The sequence below is a fragment of the Uloborus diversus genome, chromosome 9, assembly GCF_026930045.1.
Source record: "Uloborus diversus isolate 005 chromosome 9, Udiv.v.3.1, whole genome shotgun sequence".
In the NCBI taxonomy this organism is placed as follows: domain Eukaryota; kingdom Metazoa; phylum Arthropoda; class Arachnida; order Araneae; family Uloboridae; genus Uloborus; species Uloborus diversus.
In genome coordinates, this window is record NC_072739.1 from 118584467 (window position 1) to 118604952 (window position 20486).

At 34.0% G+C, this 20486-nt stretch overlaps 1 protein-coding gene across 1 annotated transcript in view; it reads left to right on the forward strand.

The window, feature by feature from the left end:
- LOC129229865 (uncharacterized) overlaps positions 1 to 20486 on the forward strand; it is a 255772-nt gene that overhangs the window by 42762 nt on the left and 192524 nt on the right. Inside the window, exon 3 of the mRNA XM_054864242.1 lies at positions 17661 to 17852. Coding sequence (XP_054720217.1) covers positions 17661 to 17852 — 192 coding nt within the window. The remainder of the gene's footprint in view (positions 1 to 17660; positions 17853 to 20486) is intronic.

Here is a 20486-nt window from a genome sequence, read left to right on the forward strand (position 1 = left end):
CCGAAGATTCTTTGATGCTGAAATATTTAAAGCGCCACTTTAGACTATATTTGAGTGCCTTAAGAGGGATGTGATTCGGGAACCCTGCCTGGGGTTAGGATTCGGTTCCCCTATTTCTTTTTTTAATTAATGAATGTTGGAAAGGGTACCTTGTTTAAAAAATATATCTACTTCACTGAAGCGATTTTTTATTGCTAATTCTATCTTATAAAAGAATTCTTTTTCAAATGAAGACTGGGGGGGAATGGTGACAGTTCATTATCATTAGTCGGCCTTACCCTTCCCCCACCTTTCCTTCTTTTCTAGTTTGTTGGCGCTACCTTGGTTGGACTTTCGAATCAGAACTGATTTATGTTGCAAAAGTGAAAATCTTATGTCCTAAGCGATTTTATTGCTACAACAAAAATGTTTAGGATCGGCAAAAAACTAATGGTGGGGTGCTGCAAACGCTTTTACCCCTTACATTATCCAACATCGTCTAAAATTGCGTTTTTGAAACTTCAATTTCGAAATATTGCCGAAGAAGGGTTTCTGAAATCCATCCCTTTAATAGTGCATTCAAAAAGCGTATAAACGTTATGAAATTTAAATTACAATTTCGTTTTTAAATCTTCAATTTCGGAAAAGCCCATAGCGTCTCCTCCCCCCCTCTTTCTTTAATATTTTTTGAAGGTTGCCCTATATTGTGATTTTGGGACTATCAGTTTGAAATAATTGATGTAAGAGTCCCTGAACCCTTCCTTTCCCTGAACTTTACCAAAATGGCCTACCACAGCGTTTTTTGGACTTCTATTTAAAAAAATTCCCCCCCCAGACCCCCCCCCCCTATTGCCGGATTTTAGATTTTTTGGAATTATGATGTCAAAACGCTTAAATATTACAGTTTTAAGGCTTAAAATTTAAATCAAACCGATTCCAAAACTGGCATTGTTAAAAACTGCAACATTTATACACACAAATTTTCCCTTAAGCCCGCATGTGGGCGGGGGGGGGGGGGCTGAAAATATTTTCCGTCTTGAACACATCACCAAACTTGCACCCATGAATTGAATGTTAAATGAAAATCAACTTTGTTTTTTGCCATCTTATTATTCGCTGTCGCTTTAGATTATACGAAGGTTTTTTTTTATTTTTATATATATATATATATATTTTCGGACTTTAAAATTCTTTCATTTTAAAACCATGTTATATACTATACAATTTGAAATCAATTATTGTTTTTTTACATTTCAATGTTTGTTAAAAAAGATTTTTTTTCGGACTAATAATGAAATCATTTGAAATCGAGTTGTGTACATAAGTAAATATTTTTACTATTTTTTAATAGTTAAAATGCTGTATTCCTTCATTAAAATCTAAGTTCTTGATTAAAGAATAGCTCAATATGACTGGTTGTTGAAAGGTTCCAATTTGTTTTACATAAATATGTCCATTATTTATGTAAGTAAAACTGCATTGCTTCTATACTTTCACAATTACTTGTTATTCTCGCAGCAACAATTATGCTGCTTAAAAATTCAGTTCAAAATTATTTCCAAATAAACTTTTCTAGTTTTATGATGATTAGGTATTTCTTTACGAGTGGTTTTAATAATTTCTTAGAATTCTTATGTTTACAGGATACTGGAAGTAAAGCATTTGTTTTAGATTTCCTATAATATTTCTCGGTAGATAATTTAATATACTATTTTTACTAAAAAAAAGCTTTTTTTCAAAATATATTTTTTTAATTAACAGCTTAAAATGTTTTAAACACTGCATTTTATTTAATATGCAATGGTTTTCAGGTAGGGTAAAGGAAGAAAACCATTATCCATGGTAACGTAAATCAGGGAAATTCAGTGAACTTAATCAGGGAAAAGTCAGGGAACTTTTTTTTGCCGTTCTTGTCGCCACCCTGAATAAAAAAGAGGGTTAAAAATAAAAAAAGCGCTAAGACGTTCAGAAATATTGAGGGGGGGGAGGGTTGTGCCATTGAACTTGGGGGGGGGGGAGCACCCCTGTTTTATGAGCAACAAACAGGGGAAATATGTGAAGCTAAAAGATGCATGATTTTTTTACAGGCCAAAGTCGAAAAGCGCTGTGAATTCAATGGTTTGGAGGGGTGGAAGGCAGTAATTGAAAACGTTTAGGTTTCATATTTTTTTAATTCAGATTATTTTAGCAATTAACTTTATTTTCGTGATACAGATGTCACAATTGTTAATTTCGCAGTTCTTTCACTTGATGTAAGGCAGTGGCTCCTCACTATTGAAAATTAGATATGCTACATTTACATTAATTCTTTATTACAGTTATTTGCTTCACTTCTGTTAGTACATTATGGTAGTTCAAAAATACACTTAAAAAAAAGGTTTCTCCTAGAAAACAGGACACCACTCAATGTTTTTAGACTTGTGGATAGTAAAATACTGGAAGAATTTTAACTTCCTATCCCAACTGAAATCCGGTGCTCAACCCCCTCCCCAAACTTCATAAGTATGGGGAGGGGGTTAAAAAAATACATTGAACTAAAAAAACAATGTTACACACTATAATCTACACAAGTTATATGCATATTCATTGCAATAAAATAATTACTTACATAAAAAACAGCTGGGGAAATTAAATGTTTCTAAATTTGTGACTTTTTCTATTCTAGGGCTAATGTTAAATGAAGGGGTCATTGAGCAACCTCTTAAAATTTGAGTAAGAAGCTAAAACTTTTACAGTACAATACTATTAGTGAGTTTAAAAAAGATAAGGGGTGTCTTGGACTCAACCTAAGAGAAAAAAAAATTTGAACCACCCTTAGTACATATTTTTAATTATTTCAGCTTGAGTAAATTAAATTTGGTAACCATTGGTTGCAAAGTTTGAAAATGAGGTAAGTTTTATTAAAATGTTGGCCTAGAGCCATTATTTTTTTTCTTGGAGAAATTCCTAAAGTTTTAGAAATTAGTAGAAAAGTTTCCAGAACTTACTTCCTTTTTTTTCGAACTTAGAAAGTCATCCCGTTATTTTACCGGCGCTCGAATCGTTTCCCAGAGCCAACATTCCCTGCATGCGTAGCATGCATTTGTTGACCCGCCACGATGATGTGACATCATAAGGAAAGATGTTGAGTAGATTCTTGCTGTATGCATGTGGGAAACAATTTTAGTGAATTTAGTTTTAAACTGTAAACTGTGTTGAGTTGTTTCCTCAATGTAATTTATGCATGCTTTTTGATATACGTCACGCCATCGCGTAGGGAGATAGGGAATGCTATTTAAGTGTGAACTCTCAATCAATCATTCTCTTATTGTTTCACCTCTTGTTTTACTATGTTGTGACTGCAGTTCAATGTTTTTCTGAGATGCTGGGATTGTGCCTGGGAGCTGTGTGCTCCGGAGTTCCACGTAGTATAGTGTATTCTTTTTGAAAGATGTAGAAAGTTTTGTCGTTGTGCCCAGCCAGAAATGCGGGTATGTTCCAGTTGTTGCCTTGAGATGAGTTTTTAAGTGAGGGATTTTCTCTCTAAAATTGAGAGTTTAAATCAAGTTGTTTTTTTTTGCTGTGAAAAGGCCTAACAAACAGGACCATGGAAGGTCCACGCTCGAGAGCTGGATTGGATGTTCATTAGATGGACGGATGGTTCCTGTTGTACAGGAGGACAGGTTTCTTTTCTGAATTCAGCATGGTGGCATGGAATGGTCACGGACAATTTTTGATATGGGATCCAAATTGGTGGATCGCGCCCTCACATGTTGTGCCAACTTTTAAGGAAGGAATAGCTTGTTTGGTATGAACTTTTTAACTCGTTCGTATGAACTATTCTGTTTATGGCATTGGACTCAAGGTTGTACTTATATTAATCTAGTCATATTAGTTTTACTGGAACTTTAAACGATACTATTTTTTAAGAAATGTTTCCTACTGATATTTTTGGGGGGATTTTTTATTCAGTTGTTGGGGAATGTGAATTTTATTTACACTTGTTATTATTTCCATGTTTTGACATATTTATTGTTTAATGAAATGTTTATTTAATTGTTAAATATGTGTCTGTATGTCCTTTCTTCCCGAGCAGATCATTCCACAAATTTTCAGTTGGGTTTGCTAGCTTAAAACCTGCTTTTAGTTCTTTGAACATCGGGTTTTGATTGAGCTATCAGTTTGATTTGCCCAACATAAAATTTGAGATGCATATATTAATGTTGCAAAATGAAGGTGGAGATCAATAACCTGGAATTTTTCTCAAAACCACCTGGAAAACCTGGAAATGTCAGGGAATTTCATTCTTGAACTTCTGTGGCAACCCTGCAATGACAAAGTTGTAGAGCTTTAAATTTCCTTCAAATTGATATGCTACTTTGTTATAGTTTATTCAACCACATTATTATTATCAAAAGTTGCAGAATTTCAAACACGCACTTTCATGGCACAAAATGGAACACTTGCCATTCAGAAATTTCAAACCGACTTGAATGGATTGCGTTCTTAATCTTTCTTCAATGAATTTGACAATCCTGATGGACAATAAAGAAGTATTTGTGGATTACTACAACTTAAATGATGCTTCCGGGTTAGGGGGGTGGGGGTTGTAAAATTCTGACAAGGGGGAGGGAAAGAGTAAGAAGTGTGACATCAAGCATTTTTTAATACGAATATGTTTATGAAAAGTACTTTGTGACAAATGAGGAGGGGGTCAAAATGTTGAGAAAAAGTGTAACATCATTTATGAACAGCCCCTGACCAAGAAATCGGACGAAGATTTGCAGAACTACGTTTATGCAGTATGAATTAGCTACGTACCCAATGCATTATTTAACGGAAGTGAACTGAGGAAGTGCAGAAACACACAGTAAGAAATTTCTTCGAAGTAATAAGTAAATATACAGAAAGTCCCCGAGACTGGGGGGGGGGGGGGCTGGGAAGTTAAAGGTGGGAAGGGGGAGCCAAATTTTGAGGTTTTCGGTTATATCTCGGAAACAGCAGGAAAAATGTATTCCAAATAAAAGTAAAAGTTAACTAAATTTATTGTGAAATTGTTTTCATACATATGTGTCACATTTTCAGTGTTATTTTAGGTACGCGTTCTCGAAAACCAATACTTTTCGAAAAAAAAATTATCTGTCTGTGCTAAGCAGGCGCTCGAGGGATCTTGTGCAACAATCATGTGACAAGGACCCTGATGATTTTCTGTGTTTTGAAAATCCACCTGCTGAACACTTGAACTACAGATTCAAACCTGATACCGAAGATATACGAAGCCTATGCCCAATCACAGCGACACCCAGCTTACAAGCAATCGAAAACTATGAAGTTCTAGCATGTACTCAATTTCGTTATTCTTATTGAAATGAATATGTGACGCTATAGCAGGATAATGAAAATTTTAATAATAGAAATAAGGTAAATGTAACTGACCGGCAGCACCTTTTTGTAATTATAGTTTTTATTACATTATTATTAATCATATTTTGAAAGTTTTTATATGGAATATGGACTGACAGTAATTAGAAAATGAAAATATCATCTTTAAGGTGTCATCTTGATTATCTTCTGAGGCGGAAGGGTCATGTCACCAGCAATGGAAAACAGGGTTCGTACGGGTCATGGAAATTCTGGAAAGTCATGGAAAAAAAATAACAGAATTTCAGACCTGGAAAAGTCATGGAAAATTGAAATTTTCATTGTAAGTCATGGAAATTTATTTCAAGTCATGGAAAAATGTCCTGGACAAAGAGAAAGGAACAGTAGCTAAAGGAGCATTAGAAATCTTGAGTGATTCTACAGTATAGCACATAAAAGCAATTAAAAATGAAAAATTGAACGATCCAAAAATCAAATCTGAATTTTGAAATCTCATTGCATCCACTTCTGTCGCAGCCGCTTGCCATTTTTTGCGATGTGATTTTACTGCCTGGACATCACGTATCTAGAATTTTCTGTTATTTTCAACACTTCTTACGTTTCATATTCTGTAGTAGCAAAATTTCACGTTCTTTTGCCACGCCCACTCAAAAAAAAAAAAAAAAAAAGCAATTCAATTGCATGCGAGTTCGATTCCATCACTCGTAAGGACTTTATTTTTAAACTTATCAGAGTTTATCTTAATTTGTTGAATGTTTTAGAAAAGAAAGATCTAAAGACAGACGATCGAATAGAGAAAAAGAGGAATTCTAATGCTCTAAAACAGAAGTGCCCAACATATGGCACCCAAAACTAATCCATGCTACCCAACCCACTGCTACGTTCAATGTTGGGAATTAAACGTGTTTTGGAATTTCTGAACCTATTAATTTATATGCATTTGAAAATATGCAAATTTGTAAACAAAACAAATATACTTTTGAATCAGAAGGTTAATTCACTACTGAATGGTTTTTTCAAAAAAGATCTGGTTTATGAACATAAAGAACTAAACTATGTTGCTTTACTTTAAAGAACCAAAATACTCTCAAGTTACGTGGTTAATTAAATGCACTGTTGACACTAAAAGATAACTTTTGAAGCAAATTTATTGAAACTTAGTGATGACTCATTCAACCTTTGTCCCATTCAATATCATTCTTCTTGTTTTTTTTTTTTTAATATATCAGACATAAGCATTATAATATGCGCTTCACTTCATTTTTACTTTACTTAAATTTATATGATGAAGACAAATAAGAATAGTTTAGTTTTTTAAGTGTACACTTATATTTTTTCCATTACGAGTAAGTGCTTCAATGAGGCTGTGGCATTTATATAGACGTTTTGCTAATGCTCATTTCCAAATATTAGCAAGTTTGAAATTAAATAGTGCTATTCTCTTCGTGTAACAAGGTCATGAAAATTTTCATTGAAGTCATGAAAAAGTCTTGGAAAAGTCATGGAATTTTTTCATCCGAATTGAGTATGAACCCTGGGAAAAGTTATTCTTAGAAATTGGTAATGCATTGATGCCATGGTCGTCTCATTCGTCCTGGATAAATATTTTGATACCGTTGTTGCAACTGCCCATGCAATGCAAGATTGCGACAGAGTAGTCTAACGATGATTTTCTACAAGTGACCTCCTGGTCACTTGTAGAAAAGCAATCTGTCGGAATCATCTTCCAGGGTCCGTCAGGAGCAACATCAGATTCCGATAGTTTCAGCACGAGTCGAGTCATTCTTCCTTTCCCAAACCCCCAATCTAGTATTTATTTCACAATTAAGTCCCTAGCTATTGGTTAACTTGATGGTACGGCAATGTTAGAGATCAGTCTTGATGTCTGCATCTACTTTGATAAATGCTATGTAATGGAACTCATTGAGAGACTTTTCTGTGGTTAGAGCACCATGCCATGAGAAATAGATATGACCCCAGAAACCTCAATGGATTCAGGGGAAGAAGAACTGTTGATACATACCTTAGATACATATTGTATGATTTATGATTTTAGATTTCTGACAAAATGTTGTGATCAGTTGAGGATTCAGCTATCAAGAGGGCAACCAGGAGGACTTCCTCTCAAATGATAGCTACCCAAGAATTTTGCCATATGATGATAGCTGTCTTCGCAATGTCAACATCACCTAAAGCTCGGAGCGTATTTGTCTCGTTTTTCATCAGCTTCATCATTAGCGGATTTGTCAGCTGACTGTTATAATGAAAGTTGGACAGAAACCTTCTTGTTTGACCGTCGTTTCAATTTTCTAACTGACGCTGATGTCCATATGGTTTATACAGTCGTCTCTTTTTGCCTAACAGTTTTGTAGACTAGGTATCCTCAATAACAACAATTTCATATTTAATTAAATCAATGTCGTTATCAATTTCCTTAAACAGTATGTATAGTGCTAACTTTCTGCACGTTCTCAGTCCACCAATTCATACTGCATATACGTAATTTTGTAAATCTTCGTCTGATTCCTTGGTAAAAGGCTGTCCATATAAATAATGTCACACTTTTTTCAACATTTTTATCCCTCAAACCCCCCTTCCCTTTGTCGCAAAGTTCGTTTTACAAGCTACTTTTCATAAACATATTCGTATTAAAAAATGCTTGATTTCACCCTTCTTACTCTTTCCTTCCCCCTTGTTACAAAGTCGCAATTTCACGACCCCCCCCCCCACACCTTAAACATCATTTAAAATGTAGTAATCCACAAATACTTCTTTATTGTCCGTCAGGATTGTCGAATTCATTGAAGAAAGAGGAAGAGCGCGATCCTTTCGAGTCGGTTTGAAATTTCTGAATGGCAAGTGTTCTATTTTGTGCCATGAAAGTGCGTGTTTGAAATTCTGCAACTTTTGATTGGTTGAATAAAATATAACAAAGTAGCACATCAAATTGAAGAAAATTTAAAGCTCTACAACTTTGTCATTGATAAGTTTCATAAATACTGATCCTGGGAGGCACTAGGAGCAAATGTTTGACAAAAAAGGAGAATTTTTTCTAAAATCATCGATTTTTCATAACATATACTCTGAAAATTATTGGAAATTTGACAAATATGTGTAGAAACAGTTTCATAGTAACTTTATTTAGCTTGAATTTTTATTTTAAACTCACTTTTTACACAGATTCCGATGTTTTCTCGAAAAACCCAAAATTTTCTTCTCCCCTCCCTCCCACCTTTAGCTCACCCCCCCCCAGGGTCGGGGATTTTTAGTATGTTTATTTACTAACTACCCCTAACAATATTCTGAAGTCAAAAATTATCGCATATTCCATGCATGCTACAATGTGTTCATTGACTGAACTACTGCTGCAGAATCGAGGAATAAGTGACTTGTGGGTCTGCTACAGCTTGTCAGTGGATGCGTCGATAAAAGCGTTCTGACGTCACTCTGGCTGCCCCTACACCCCTCAATCTTGTCACAATTCGTTGTTCCAACCATCTTCAGCACAGCCGTGCTCACATCCATGTGGGTATGAGCTGCAATTTCACATACACACCAACCTCCCCTTCTCAGTCCGATTACCATACCCTTCATAAAATCGTCCATCTGTTGGAGGTGCCTTCGTTAAAGGCGGCCTGGCATTCTCTCGTGTTACACGTATCCTCCAAGACAAAAATAAAATTTATTCGATGATTCGCCAGTCAAAAATAACGACACGAATATTGCCCATTCTGCAAGTTCCATCCCTTATATCTTACTTCACATGCGTCGGAGAGCTATACATTTTACATCATTTACATAACTCAGTGATGTACGTCTACTTTAAAATTTGCATACATTTCTGAACTCTCCTTCTTGGTGTTGCAGGCATTTTTAATCTATACTAAAATTGTTAGATTACTTAGAATTTTATAAATATAAAAGAATATATATATTGTATTATAATAATAAAGTATCAATATATCTAATATATAAAAATATCCTGTCATGGCGATAGTGTTTGAACTCCTCCAAAACAGCGGGACTGATTTTTATGAAATTTTTTATTTATTTGGTAGGTAAATTTCAATTTTCTGAGCCTTTTTGATGTATTTAGACTTTGAAAACTTTTTTCTCATGCAACTACATCTCATCTAACGTTTGGCTGCTTCTGGATCCTCTGAATTTGTTAATTCTATTTTTATTTGCTCAATTTCAAAAAAAGTTCCAACCCCAGTAACGGACACCGACAATTCTGATGATACCCAGTAATAGATAGGATAAAGAAAGGATGAGTAATGGACATAATTCCCCTTTTTCCTCTTCAAAATGTGAAAAAATTCTTTATTTTTGGATCAAATACCTTATTAAATTCAAATGAACATGATGATAACAAATGAAGACACCGGCAGACCTCATGGTGGTGGTTTCTTACCTTCTACTATTGCTTTGTAAATACCAACTGGCTCATAAAATTCACTGATAAGATAGATGGTTGCACCGTATTCATGGTTAGCAGCAACATCAGTTTTATGCCTGAAATTATTGTTATTTAAATCCAAACTTATGACTGTCTGTTACTGGATCCTTGTCTATTACTGGTGCTGTTACCCTATGGGCTACATACACTATATGACCAAAAGTATTCGGACACTTTCAAAATTCAGATTTTAAAGGATTTCTCGAGAAATGAAATACCAATTGCTTTGTAATTTTTGTCACATAAAAGGTATATTCTAGCTGTCCTTTTCCATTGAAAGTTATGTCACCCATGCATTTAGGGGACCAGCAACAAATTGAGGAAAACAAAAATGTTTTTTGATCATCCTTCATCGTAAATAGCTGAGAATCAGCTGTAAATTTCAGAAATTAGGAACCTTACTATGTACAATTATTTTACGTACTTTCAAGAAAATTTCACTGATATTCATGAAGATATAAGCATTTCTCTCAAAACTACATATTTTATTCGAAGGTTTTTCGCTCATAACATGTAAGTTTTCCAACAAAGCTTACCAGACTTTTAGAAAACTTAACAGCACACAAGTATAATATTAAAATTTGCACATTTCAAACAATTAATTTTTCTCTGTGCATGCATGAAAGGTAGCAATTTATAACTTTCATAATCCAAACCCCAACTAGATTCAACAACTCATAATAAAATTCCAGCTCAATATCTTAAAAATTCAGAAAGTTATCAGTTATATAATCAGGCCTGTGTCCAGGATTTCATAAAGGGAGGGATTGAAACTTTTTACCTTTGTAACTTACGTTGTCAAAGGAAAACTAACTACGCGTGTTGAATAATAGTTCATTTTAGTTCGATAACTAGGCTTTTTTTTTATACGTTTTGTGTTTTTTTTTTAATGAAATCTTATTTGTACAGTTGAACATTTTGTAAAAGCACACATTTCTTTTATGCCACCTAATGCTAGTTTCTTTCTTTTTTTTTCTTTTGTTTTTCCATCAAATAACATTGAACAGGAATTTAATGAAAATAAAAATTTTATTTAAAAGAAATTGCTGTTTCGCATAGAAACACTTTTTTAATGTGTGAAACGACATTAAAGGCGTACCATAAAAAAAACCCTAACAGTAAGCAAAGTAACCATTTTCCCTGCCCCCTAAATTTTTTTTGGGGGGGAGGGGGGCTAAGTCATTGGGGGGTGGGTCTAACATTCTCTTAAATAATTTTCCCCTGCATGCTTACAGCATTGTCGGACTCTTCAACCATTCCTCCGTCGTTAATTTTTTCAAGTACTTAGAAGCGAAGGGGCTTGGGAATCCTACAGTTGAGGAAAATGCTAATTGTTAAACGTGGGAAAATATTAAAGAGGGTGAATACTGTATCAGAGTTTAACTCTAAAATTAATTAAAACTTAAAATACATTTTGGAAAATCGTTTAATGATTCATTGATTTTTTTCTTTCAATGGGAGGGGTTAAACCCCTAAAACCCTCCCCTTGGACACGGCTCTGGATATAATGATCTGAATTTGAAAAGATCTTAGACAGACGAGGACTCGTTATGGGTCATTCGCAAGTTTGCAACATTTACTTGCAATTTCTCAGTGTGATTCGTGATAAAAATAGATTATTTGCGAACAATCCCTAGCGAATTCTACCTATTCATAGTTTGCCAAAGAGCTATTCAAATTTGGCTCATTATATTGCCGATAACCTTCTGAACTTTTAAGATATTGAACTGGAATTTTATTATGAGTTGTTGAATCTAGTTGGGGTTTTCATTATGAAAGCTATAAATTGCTATTTTTCGCGCATGTGCAGAAAAAAATTAATTGCTTTAAATGTCCATATTTTATCAAATTTTCAACGTATTATTTTCAAATTTTATTATTATACTTCTCTTGTGTGCTGTCAAGTTTTTCTGAAAGTTTGGTAAAATTTGATGGAAAACTTTACTGTTAAGAGCCAAAACCCTTCAAATAAAATACGTAGTTCTGAGAGAAATGCTTATATTTTCGTGAATTTCAGTGATATTTTCTCGAAAGTATGTCAAATAATTGCATAGTAAGATAACTAATTTCTGAAATGTACAGCTTCTTCTCGGCTGTTTATGATGGATGATGATCAAAAAACATTTTTGTTTTCCGCAATTTGTTAGTGGCCCCAAAAATGCATGGGTGATATAACTTTTAATTCAAAATGACAGTTAAAACATACCTTTTATGCGACAAAAGTTACAAAGCAATTGGTCTTTTATGTCTCGTGAAATCCTGAAAAATGGGAATTTTTCAAAGTGTCCCAATACTTTTGGTCATATAGATAAGAAGAATAAAATTTCTACTTCATAATGTGTCACTGTGTTAAATAACAAGATTGAATGCATTCTATTGAGCCATTCTATTTCAGATCAGGCAGGGCCTGTCACATGACCATCACCGATTTTTTTTTTTTTTTGCAAAAAATACAGTAGTTAAAACTAAGGGACATATGAAATATCCCAAAAAGGTTTTGCAAGAAAATTTTTTTTCTTCAGTTACAGCCTACTAAATTCTGCACAAAATCCACCATTTTGGAAAAAAAACACTGCAAAACTCTTCATTTGAAATGGACACTATTTCAAAAGTATTTTGCCTATTTGAATAATTCTTTTTTCTAAAAATAAATAAGGACCCATATATCCTCTAGACATCGTAGGTATAATTAGGGTTTTTGATGGAGAGAAAAAAAAATTTTTTTTGTGGCAAATAAACTGCATTTTTATCGTATTTATGTTTTTTTTTCTCCTTGAGTTTTTTTTTTACTAAACGGAGATGGCAGTCTAAAGCCCTTATATGATAGTTTCATATCATATTTTCCCATTTTTTTAAAAATCTGAAAATTGGCTCATTTTTACCCCTTTTAATGCTTGACAAGTGGATATACACCACATCCCGTATTTTTTCCCAGAAAATATTTTAGGATTTTTTTTTTAAGTCGCCCATGGCATGCGTGTAAAATAAAAATCTATACTAATATTATAAAGAGAAAGGGCGGATTTTTGTGTGTTTACAGTTGAATACCGCTACAACGTGATCCGACTTACGCAAAATGGCTAGAACAGGAGTTTTTCGCGAGTTATTAATTTTTTATTGCGGACACGAATTGCTCGCCTGTAATATGAAATTTTTTTGGAAAGGAGCGGCGGAGCATTAGAATGGGCTTCGTTGAAGCTAAATATTGGTTTTGTGAATGGACTTTCATCCCTTTAGCATCACTGGAAGCACAAGTTCACATAATGTATTAGTCTAAACAACGCTTTGCTTTAGTTTCAAGTTTAAACAAATAACTGCTCTGATTCTTGACTTTTTTCTTTTTGATTTTACTTATGAACGTTGATAAAATAGGATGACTCCCAAACTCGCTTTTTCATCTAAAGTTGGCGATAATGGAAAGAAAAAGACTAAGTCTCTGACCATCAAAGAAAAGGTTAAGATTCTCAATACGCTTGAACAATGAAAAAGTACTTCGAAAGTAGCACGACAATTAAGTATGAGTGAATCTTCGATACGTACAATTAAAATTCAAGAAAAGAAAATCCGTAGACTTTCAGAACTTAGTTTTAATACTGAAGCTCGCAGAGTAGTGCATAAGCAAAGTACAAACATCATGAAAATTGAAGCGCCTCTTTCATTGTGGCTTAAAGAGGCCAGAAAGAGGGGTGTTCCCACACTGCATAAACCATGAACCATCTTCATCATTTAAAAATTTATAATCAAGTTTGCGATATCTACTGTTCAATGCTATTATAATGCAGTAATGTACTTAATGTAAGTACCGTACTGTTTTAATTCGTGTCGCTTATTGATCATTGATTTTGTGCTTTATAATAGTAATTTTTGGAAACGCTTTTTCTAAAATGCAGTAAAAAGTCAATTCTTTATAAAAGAAATGTTAATATATAGTTAAAAAATGATTTGAAACAATTTGAGGGGTGTTAACACATGTTTGAAATAATCGGGTATGCCAATAAAATATTTCTAAACATAAGTTGTTCCACAACGCGAAATTTCAACTTGTGCGAAGGATCTTGGAACGCATCCCTCGTGTAAGTTGGGATCCGACTGTGTATGTTCGAGGTAATCTCCGCAACCACTGCACCTATTTGAAAAATTCCTTCACTATATGAAAGATGCTTTCTTACTGAGTAATATAGGCTATAAATAGGATATAAATAGAATATAGGATATAACTAGTTCTTTTTTATTCCAATTTGGGCCCAAATTTCCCAAAATTGTCGAATATTGGCTATTAAAGGGGTGAAAAATTACTTGCACATATTATGCATCGTTGAAAAGGGTAGAATTTTCCGCGTTCTAAGCAATTTGTTTCAATGCTCTAATTTAATTATGGTGGGAGTAATTTGTGTTTTTAGCTTGAATTTTTTTAAGCCTAGCTGAAATTTAGGCACTACTTTCTTCATTAAATTTATCAATAAAAAGTGAAGAAATTGTCCCAATTTTCTTCTTGACACCATTGGAAAAAGTGACATTTTTTACTCCAGACTTCTCTCGACCTATGGTCGAAAAAATTAGCTTCTATCTTCAAAGGAAAAAAAGTTACAAGCGTTTTAAATCAATTTCGAAATATGTCAATTTGATTCAAGTTGTCGACCATTTTATTTCCGCATTTCAACGGATACGCTTTTTGAATCCATTGTTTATTTCCTTATTTTGCATTTGATTTCTCAAACTTATTTTATTTCATGTTTCCATGGTTACGCTTTTAAAATCTATCTTTTGTATTTTAATTTCTTAAAAGTATTTTAACTTGTTAAAAGTATTTTAACATCTATCGTCCTTGTTTGGAAGGATAATTTTGCATGTTTTTTTTTCTTTTATTTAAGCCTGAGTGTTGAATATGTGTCACTTGACACAATTTTTATTCTCAAGGTAGACTGGGCAAAGCCGGGCAACGCAGCTCTTCATATATAAAGATTTGAAAACTACTGTTAATGTGATTTTATACCTTTTTGTTTGTTTGGCATTTATTATTGCCAAAGAAAAAACATCCGCTTCACATGCAAAAGGGCTGGGTTCCGTTAGCGTCATCGCTTGGCACGTTAGGCGCTGAGCAGGGGGGGGGGAGGTCTCAGTCTAGGATTATTGTTTTAAGGCAACCGTTAATCTAATTCATTGTTTTGGCGATTTGTTTTGAAAGAAAAGAAACTTTTGATTTGTTTTTATCCAAGTGAAATGTACGACATTTTCTTCTTTTTTTCTGACGATGATTTTTGAATATTCCACGGGATGTTTTTTTTTTTTGTTAGACGGGATGGATTATGAAAGCGTAGTTGCTGGGCAAGTTTGGCGAAAGCAATAGAGCTGCAGAATTATTTTTACATTTGAAAGATATTATTTGATGCCTTTTTTTGTTTATTTGGCGAAGTATTTCAAATTGCAGTAAAAACCGCTTCACTCACTAAATAGAGTTTTAAAGCAACTGTAAATCTAATTTAACAATTTGACGAAAAGTTTTAAACTCCCAAGAGACTTAAATAGTTTTTTTTTTTAAAAGGTGTGTACGCATTTTTTATACAAAAAAAAATGATCATTTCACATTAGAGGGGAGGGGGCGTTTTTTTCAACGAACTTCCATTAAATTTTTAGCACGGGCATCGCTGTGCGGGTACTGCTAGTGTCTAATAATTCACTGAAATTCTGATTATATTAATGCCTAATAGCTACAATAATAGTGTATTTTATCAGTAACAGCTAAAATGTTTCCTTTTTCGTGTTTCAATATTAGTTTATTTTCTCTCCAAAGCTATACATTCACAGGTTACTTACAAAATGCCACAACGAGTCACATTTTCTCTTTCAATTTAAACCAACAACTCGGTTATATGACAGGGGAAACCATCCAGATCAAAGGGAAGAACAGTACAATGCATTTAAAATGATTAATTTTAATTTCGTGCTTTGGTTGTAATTGGTGACTGTTGTCCCAGAATTTTTGGCTCCTACCTAGTATGATTACTTTTATCCATAAGTATTGATATACTAAATTCAAAACACAAAATTCACCTATAGTTTAAGATTTTAAAAAGGCCACCTGTTTTATGAGATAATTAATCGATTGAAGATGGTTGTAAATTGAGGTAACCAAACAGATCCCCAAAGGTAGCTATTATAGCCAGGGATCCAATTTCTAATGAAGGAAGTGTAGGAACCCTATAGTCTTCAGAACTTATTTTAATGTTTAAGTGGCTTGAATTTGGTCAAAAATACAAAAATTTGAGTGAAATAAAGAAGGAAGTATGGGAGCTCAGCTCCCATGACAATTAGGTCCTTATTAGCAGAAAAATATATTTATATGACGAAGTCAGATGGTCGCCAAAGCCTCTTCTTTTCTTTCACACAGAGTCATGAAAAGACGGATTGACTGGGTCATCAAAAACGGTTTGTTACATATATATTATTAAAAGTCAGTAAGATTTTAGTTGTTGCTGGTAAAGTGCACCATCATTGTAGCTATTAGGCATCAATATAATCAAAATTTCAGTGAATGAAATTATTAGAAATTTTTATTTTACATGCATTTCATGAGCAATAAGATCACTTACAAAAAATCATAAACATTTTCTGGAAAAAAATACAGGATATGCGGTGTATATTCACTTGTTAAGCATTAAAAGGGGTTCAAATGAGCCAATTTTTAGATTTAAAAAAATGGGTTTTTTTGAGTAATCTCACTTCAAAAATCGCTAATTTTTAAAAATTTTAAAAATTTCAAAATTTATTTCCAAGGCTGTATGCGTCTAAGAATTATAATAAAATATGATATGAAACTATCGTATAAGGACTTTAGACTGCCATCTCGGTTTAGTAAAAAAAAATTTTTTTTCATGGAGAAAAAAATCCTAAAATCGGTAAAAATGCAGTTTTTTCGCCACAAAAATAATTTTTTTTTTTTTAAATCAAAATACTAACTAAATTTTCAAAACCAATGTCTAGATAATATATGGGTCCTTATTTATTTTTAGAAAAAAGAATTATTGCAATAGGTAAAATACTTTTGAAATAGTGTCCATTTCAAATGGAGTGTTTTGCTGGTTTTTTCCAAAATGGCGGATTTTGTACAGAATTTTAGTAGGCTGTAACTGAAGAAAAAAAAATTCTTGCAAAATCCTTATGGGACATTTCATATGTCTCTAAGTTGTAACTACTGTAAATTTTACAAAAAAATCTGTGATGGTCATATGACACTTTTCATACCTGCCTGCTTGATTTGAAATGGAACAACTCTATTGTAGTTTTCAAGATTGAATTTGAAACATTTTATCATCCACTACAAAAATCAAGTTTTTAAATTAAATGTAAGTTAAAAAAAACTTGATTTTTTGTTTTCCTGAAAATGTCCTAAAATTTTATCAAAATTGTGTCCTGAAATTTTTGAAGTCACCACTCTGACCCCTGGTCACAGGCCAAAATCAGGAAAGGTCGCAATCCTGAGCATTCTGGATTTGGGGTGCCATAGTGCTGATATAATTAGTATTACTTGCAATATAACAGACAACCCGGTTATCAACTCAAGGGACTGTAGTTTCGTTCTTGATGATAAGCAAGACATCTGCTTCTTTCACAGTTATTCACTATGCTAGATTGAAGAGTTCTAACAAGAATGAAACTGCAGTCTGTAGCTATGATAAACGGACGGTCTGGTATATTGCAAGTAGTTCTGCCTTAGCCCTGGCTTAGGGGCTGGTAACTTACTGCTATAAATAATTAGTATTGTTTATTACCATGTAAGTAGTAAGAATAATTAGTAGCTTGTGTACCTGGCTTTAAATTCCTTCATCTGTATAATTAATTTAAGTATGTATTGCATTTTCAGTTGGACAGCGGTGGATTTCGTTGTAGCTATGCCTTTGTAGAACCACCCGAAGAGTTTCTGAATAGCATAAACTTTCCTATTTGCGATTCCTCGGATGAAGAAGCTCCTTCTTCCTGTAAAGTGATCAATGTTTTGGAACCGTATCCAGAAATAGATGGATATAAATTCCCTTATTTTGAGCTTCTGCGTCCAGTAAGTCCTCTGTTTAATTTCCTAGTTTAGATTTACTTGTTTTATATACCAAGGCATCTGAAGACCTAAAGTGGTTTTTTTCAGAAAGTTCTTTAATTAAGAACAAAGCTAGAACTTGATAAGGGGATTGTCCAAGATTTCTTAAGACCCCCTAACCCTGTGAAGTATGTTGAAATAAATACTAGGCTGGACCTTGCCCAAATATTCTTTACTAGCGGTACATGCACGGCTTTGCCCGTAGTAGAAAATTAAAAGGTAATTGTTCGCGTATATATTTGCAAATAATTGATGAATTTCTCGCTAATATGCTATGTTAATTTGCATGTCCATGTTATGGTAATTTGCTTGTCCATGTTAAGATAATTTATTCGTCCATGTTATGGTAATTCACTTGGTGCAGGGGAATTAAATCCACCAATGGTGGTAAAAATAAAATCATAAAAAAAAGAACAAAATCAAATTTTTCAAAAAATCGGTTCGAGTTGCACACCTGCATCCCCATGCTACAAGCTAATTTTGTGCCAAAGGCCGTTGCTGGGTTTCTATGTTGAATTTTTTGGCAATAAAAATATTTAAATTTGTTTAAACAAAAAAATATGAAAAAAAAATCACTTTCTAATTTTTTCACATTGTTCTACCTCTTAAAAAAATTCCTGAGTGTAGAGGAGTATATATGCATTTTTTGATAAAATTTAGGGAGTGACTTTTCAGAAAAGTATTGAAAAAAAATATTTAAATTTTATTTCCGTCGCTAAAAATCGTCTTTACGTTTAAAAATTATGACTAAAATAATTTTTCATGTATTTTATTCCTAAGAATAAGGAAAAAAATTACCATTTATTACAGTGACGTACCCAGGGGGTGGGCTGATAGGGCTACAGCCCCCCCCCCCCCGAAATTTTCAAAATTAATTATAAAAATAAAGTCAACATAGTTTTTTTTTTGTAATCACGGCTTGTACAAATTAAAAGAAAGGGGAAAAAATATTTCCACCTTTTAGCCTTTTTATTTATTTTCTTGTATCACACACAGCAGCTCTGTTCCTTTGTCGAGATAAAGGAAAAGGGAAGCGAGTGACTCTATTTTGCTGCACCTGGTGTCATTCCCTTGTGGCGGTTTGTTCTGGTCAGTAAAAGAAATGGGGAGGTAGTTAAGGTTTCGGGGATTTGCTTAATCTTATTATTTGAGCTGCGCTTGTGTGCTTCTAGTGACAGGTGAAAAATGGGTTTTATGATCTCGGACAGTAACAAAGTCCGACTATCTACTGCAGACTGCAGAGTGAAGTACATTAACGTAGAATTGCTATAGTGATCCGACAGTTAATACAGGGACACTTCCTTTGAGTAGAATTACTAGAAATTTGACTGCAATAAGAAACACAATGACAATTCTGAAGCCTTTGGTCTTTCCGCAGTTTAGCAGCTCGGCGCTCAGAGTAATAGTTAGTTTTAGCGAGGCAAACATGGAAAGAATGGACACGAGAAACCGAAAATTACGAAGCGGAATCAAACCAGTTTGAGAGATTTTTTTAAAAAACCTAAATTATCAAATGACTCACAAATTACTGTTATCGAAGAACAGAAAACAAATGAAGATGTTTCTTACGGAGGGAAAGACCAGCTTCCTATAGAGAAAATTTCCGACCAGTTTCCTATGGAGGAAGAACTAGAGCCCCTACCAGTTCCTATGGAGGAAAAACGTTTCAATGACATTTCCAGCTATGTCAATCGAAAATTGTCAAACGAGGAAAAACTCAAAGCTCTTGCGGGATTGTGGGAGCCAGATAAAAAATACGTTTTTCCAGCTGAGGACTGTGGTCGCTTTAAACCACATTTTCAAAGGAATTGGCTAATGCAGTTCAAATGGTTGGCCTATTCTGATCAAGAAAAAGGAACATTCTGCAAGTTCTGTGTGCTTTTCCGTAGCAAGGATACAGTTGGTAAAGGGAAACATGTCATGATTGGAAAACTTGTATCCAAACCGTGCAAAAATTTAAAAGATAGTTTGGAAATATTCCGAAGTCACGAACGCACAAGCTACCATCAAAACTGTATGCTTACTGCAGATAGCATTTGATCGATATCAGAAAAAGAGACGGAAGATATTGCTGTTCAAGTTGACAACCAAAGGAAAGTTACTGCAAGAAAAAACCGAGCAGCACTTGTTCCAATTGTTCAAACTATCAGACTTTGCGGGAAGCAGCAGATAGCTTTGAGAGGCCACCAAGATTCTGGTCGCATCACACTAGAAGATCCTGAAAAGAACGACGGTAATTTTCGTGCTCTTTTGCGGTATCGGGCAGCTGGTGGTGATGTTGATTTAAGGCAATATTTAGTGATGAGTGCAGGAAGCGCAATGTATACTAGCCCACGTATACAAAACGAAATTAACACATTTGGGGAAATGATTCAGATGCAAATCAGAGACAGAGTACACAAATCTGGATTATTTTCAGTTCTAGCCGATGAAACAACAGATATTGCTGGTATTCAACAATTTTCTCTGTGTGTCCGATACTTAGAAGATGCGACTGTGAGTGTCAGGGAGGATTTCCTATGCTTTGTTCCTGTCAACGATGTTACCGGAAAAGGACTTTGCACGACAATTAAGGATACTTTAAGTAATCTCGGAATT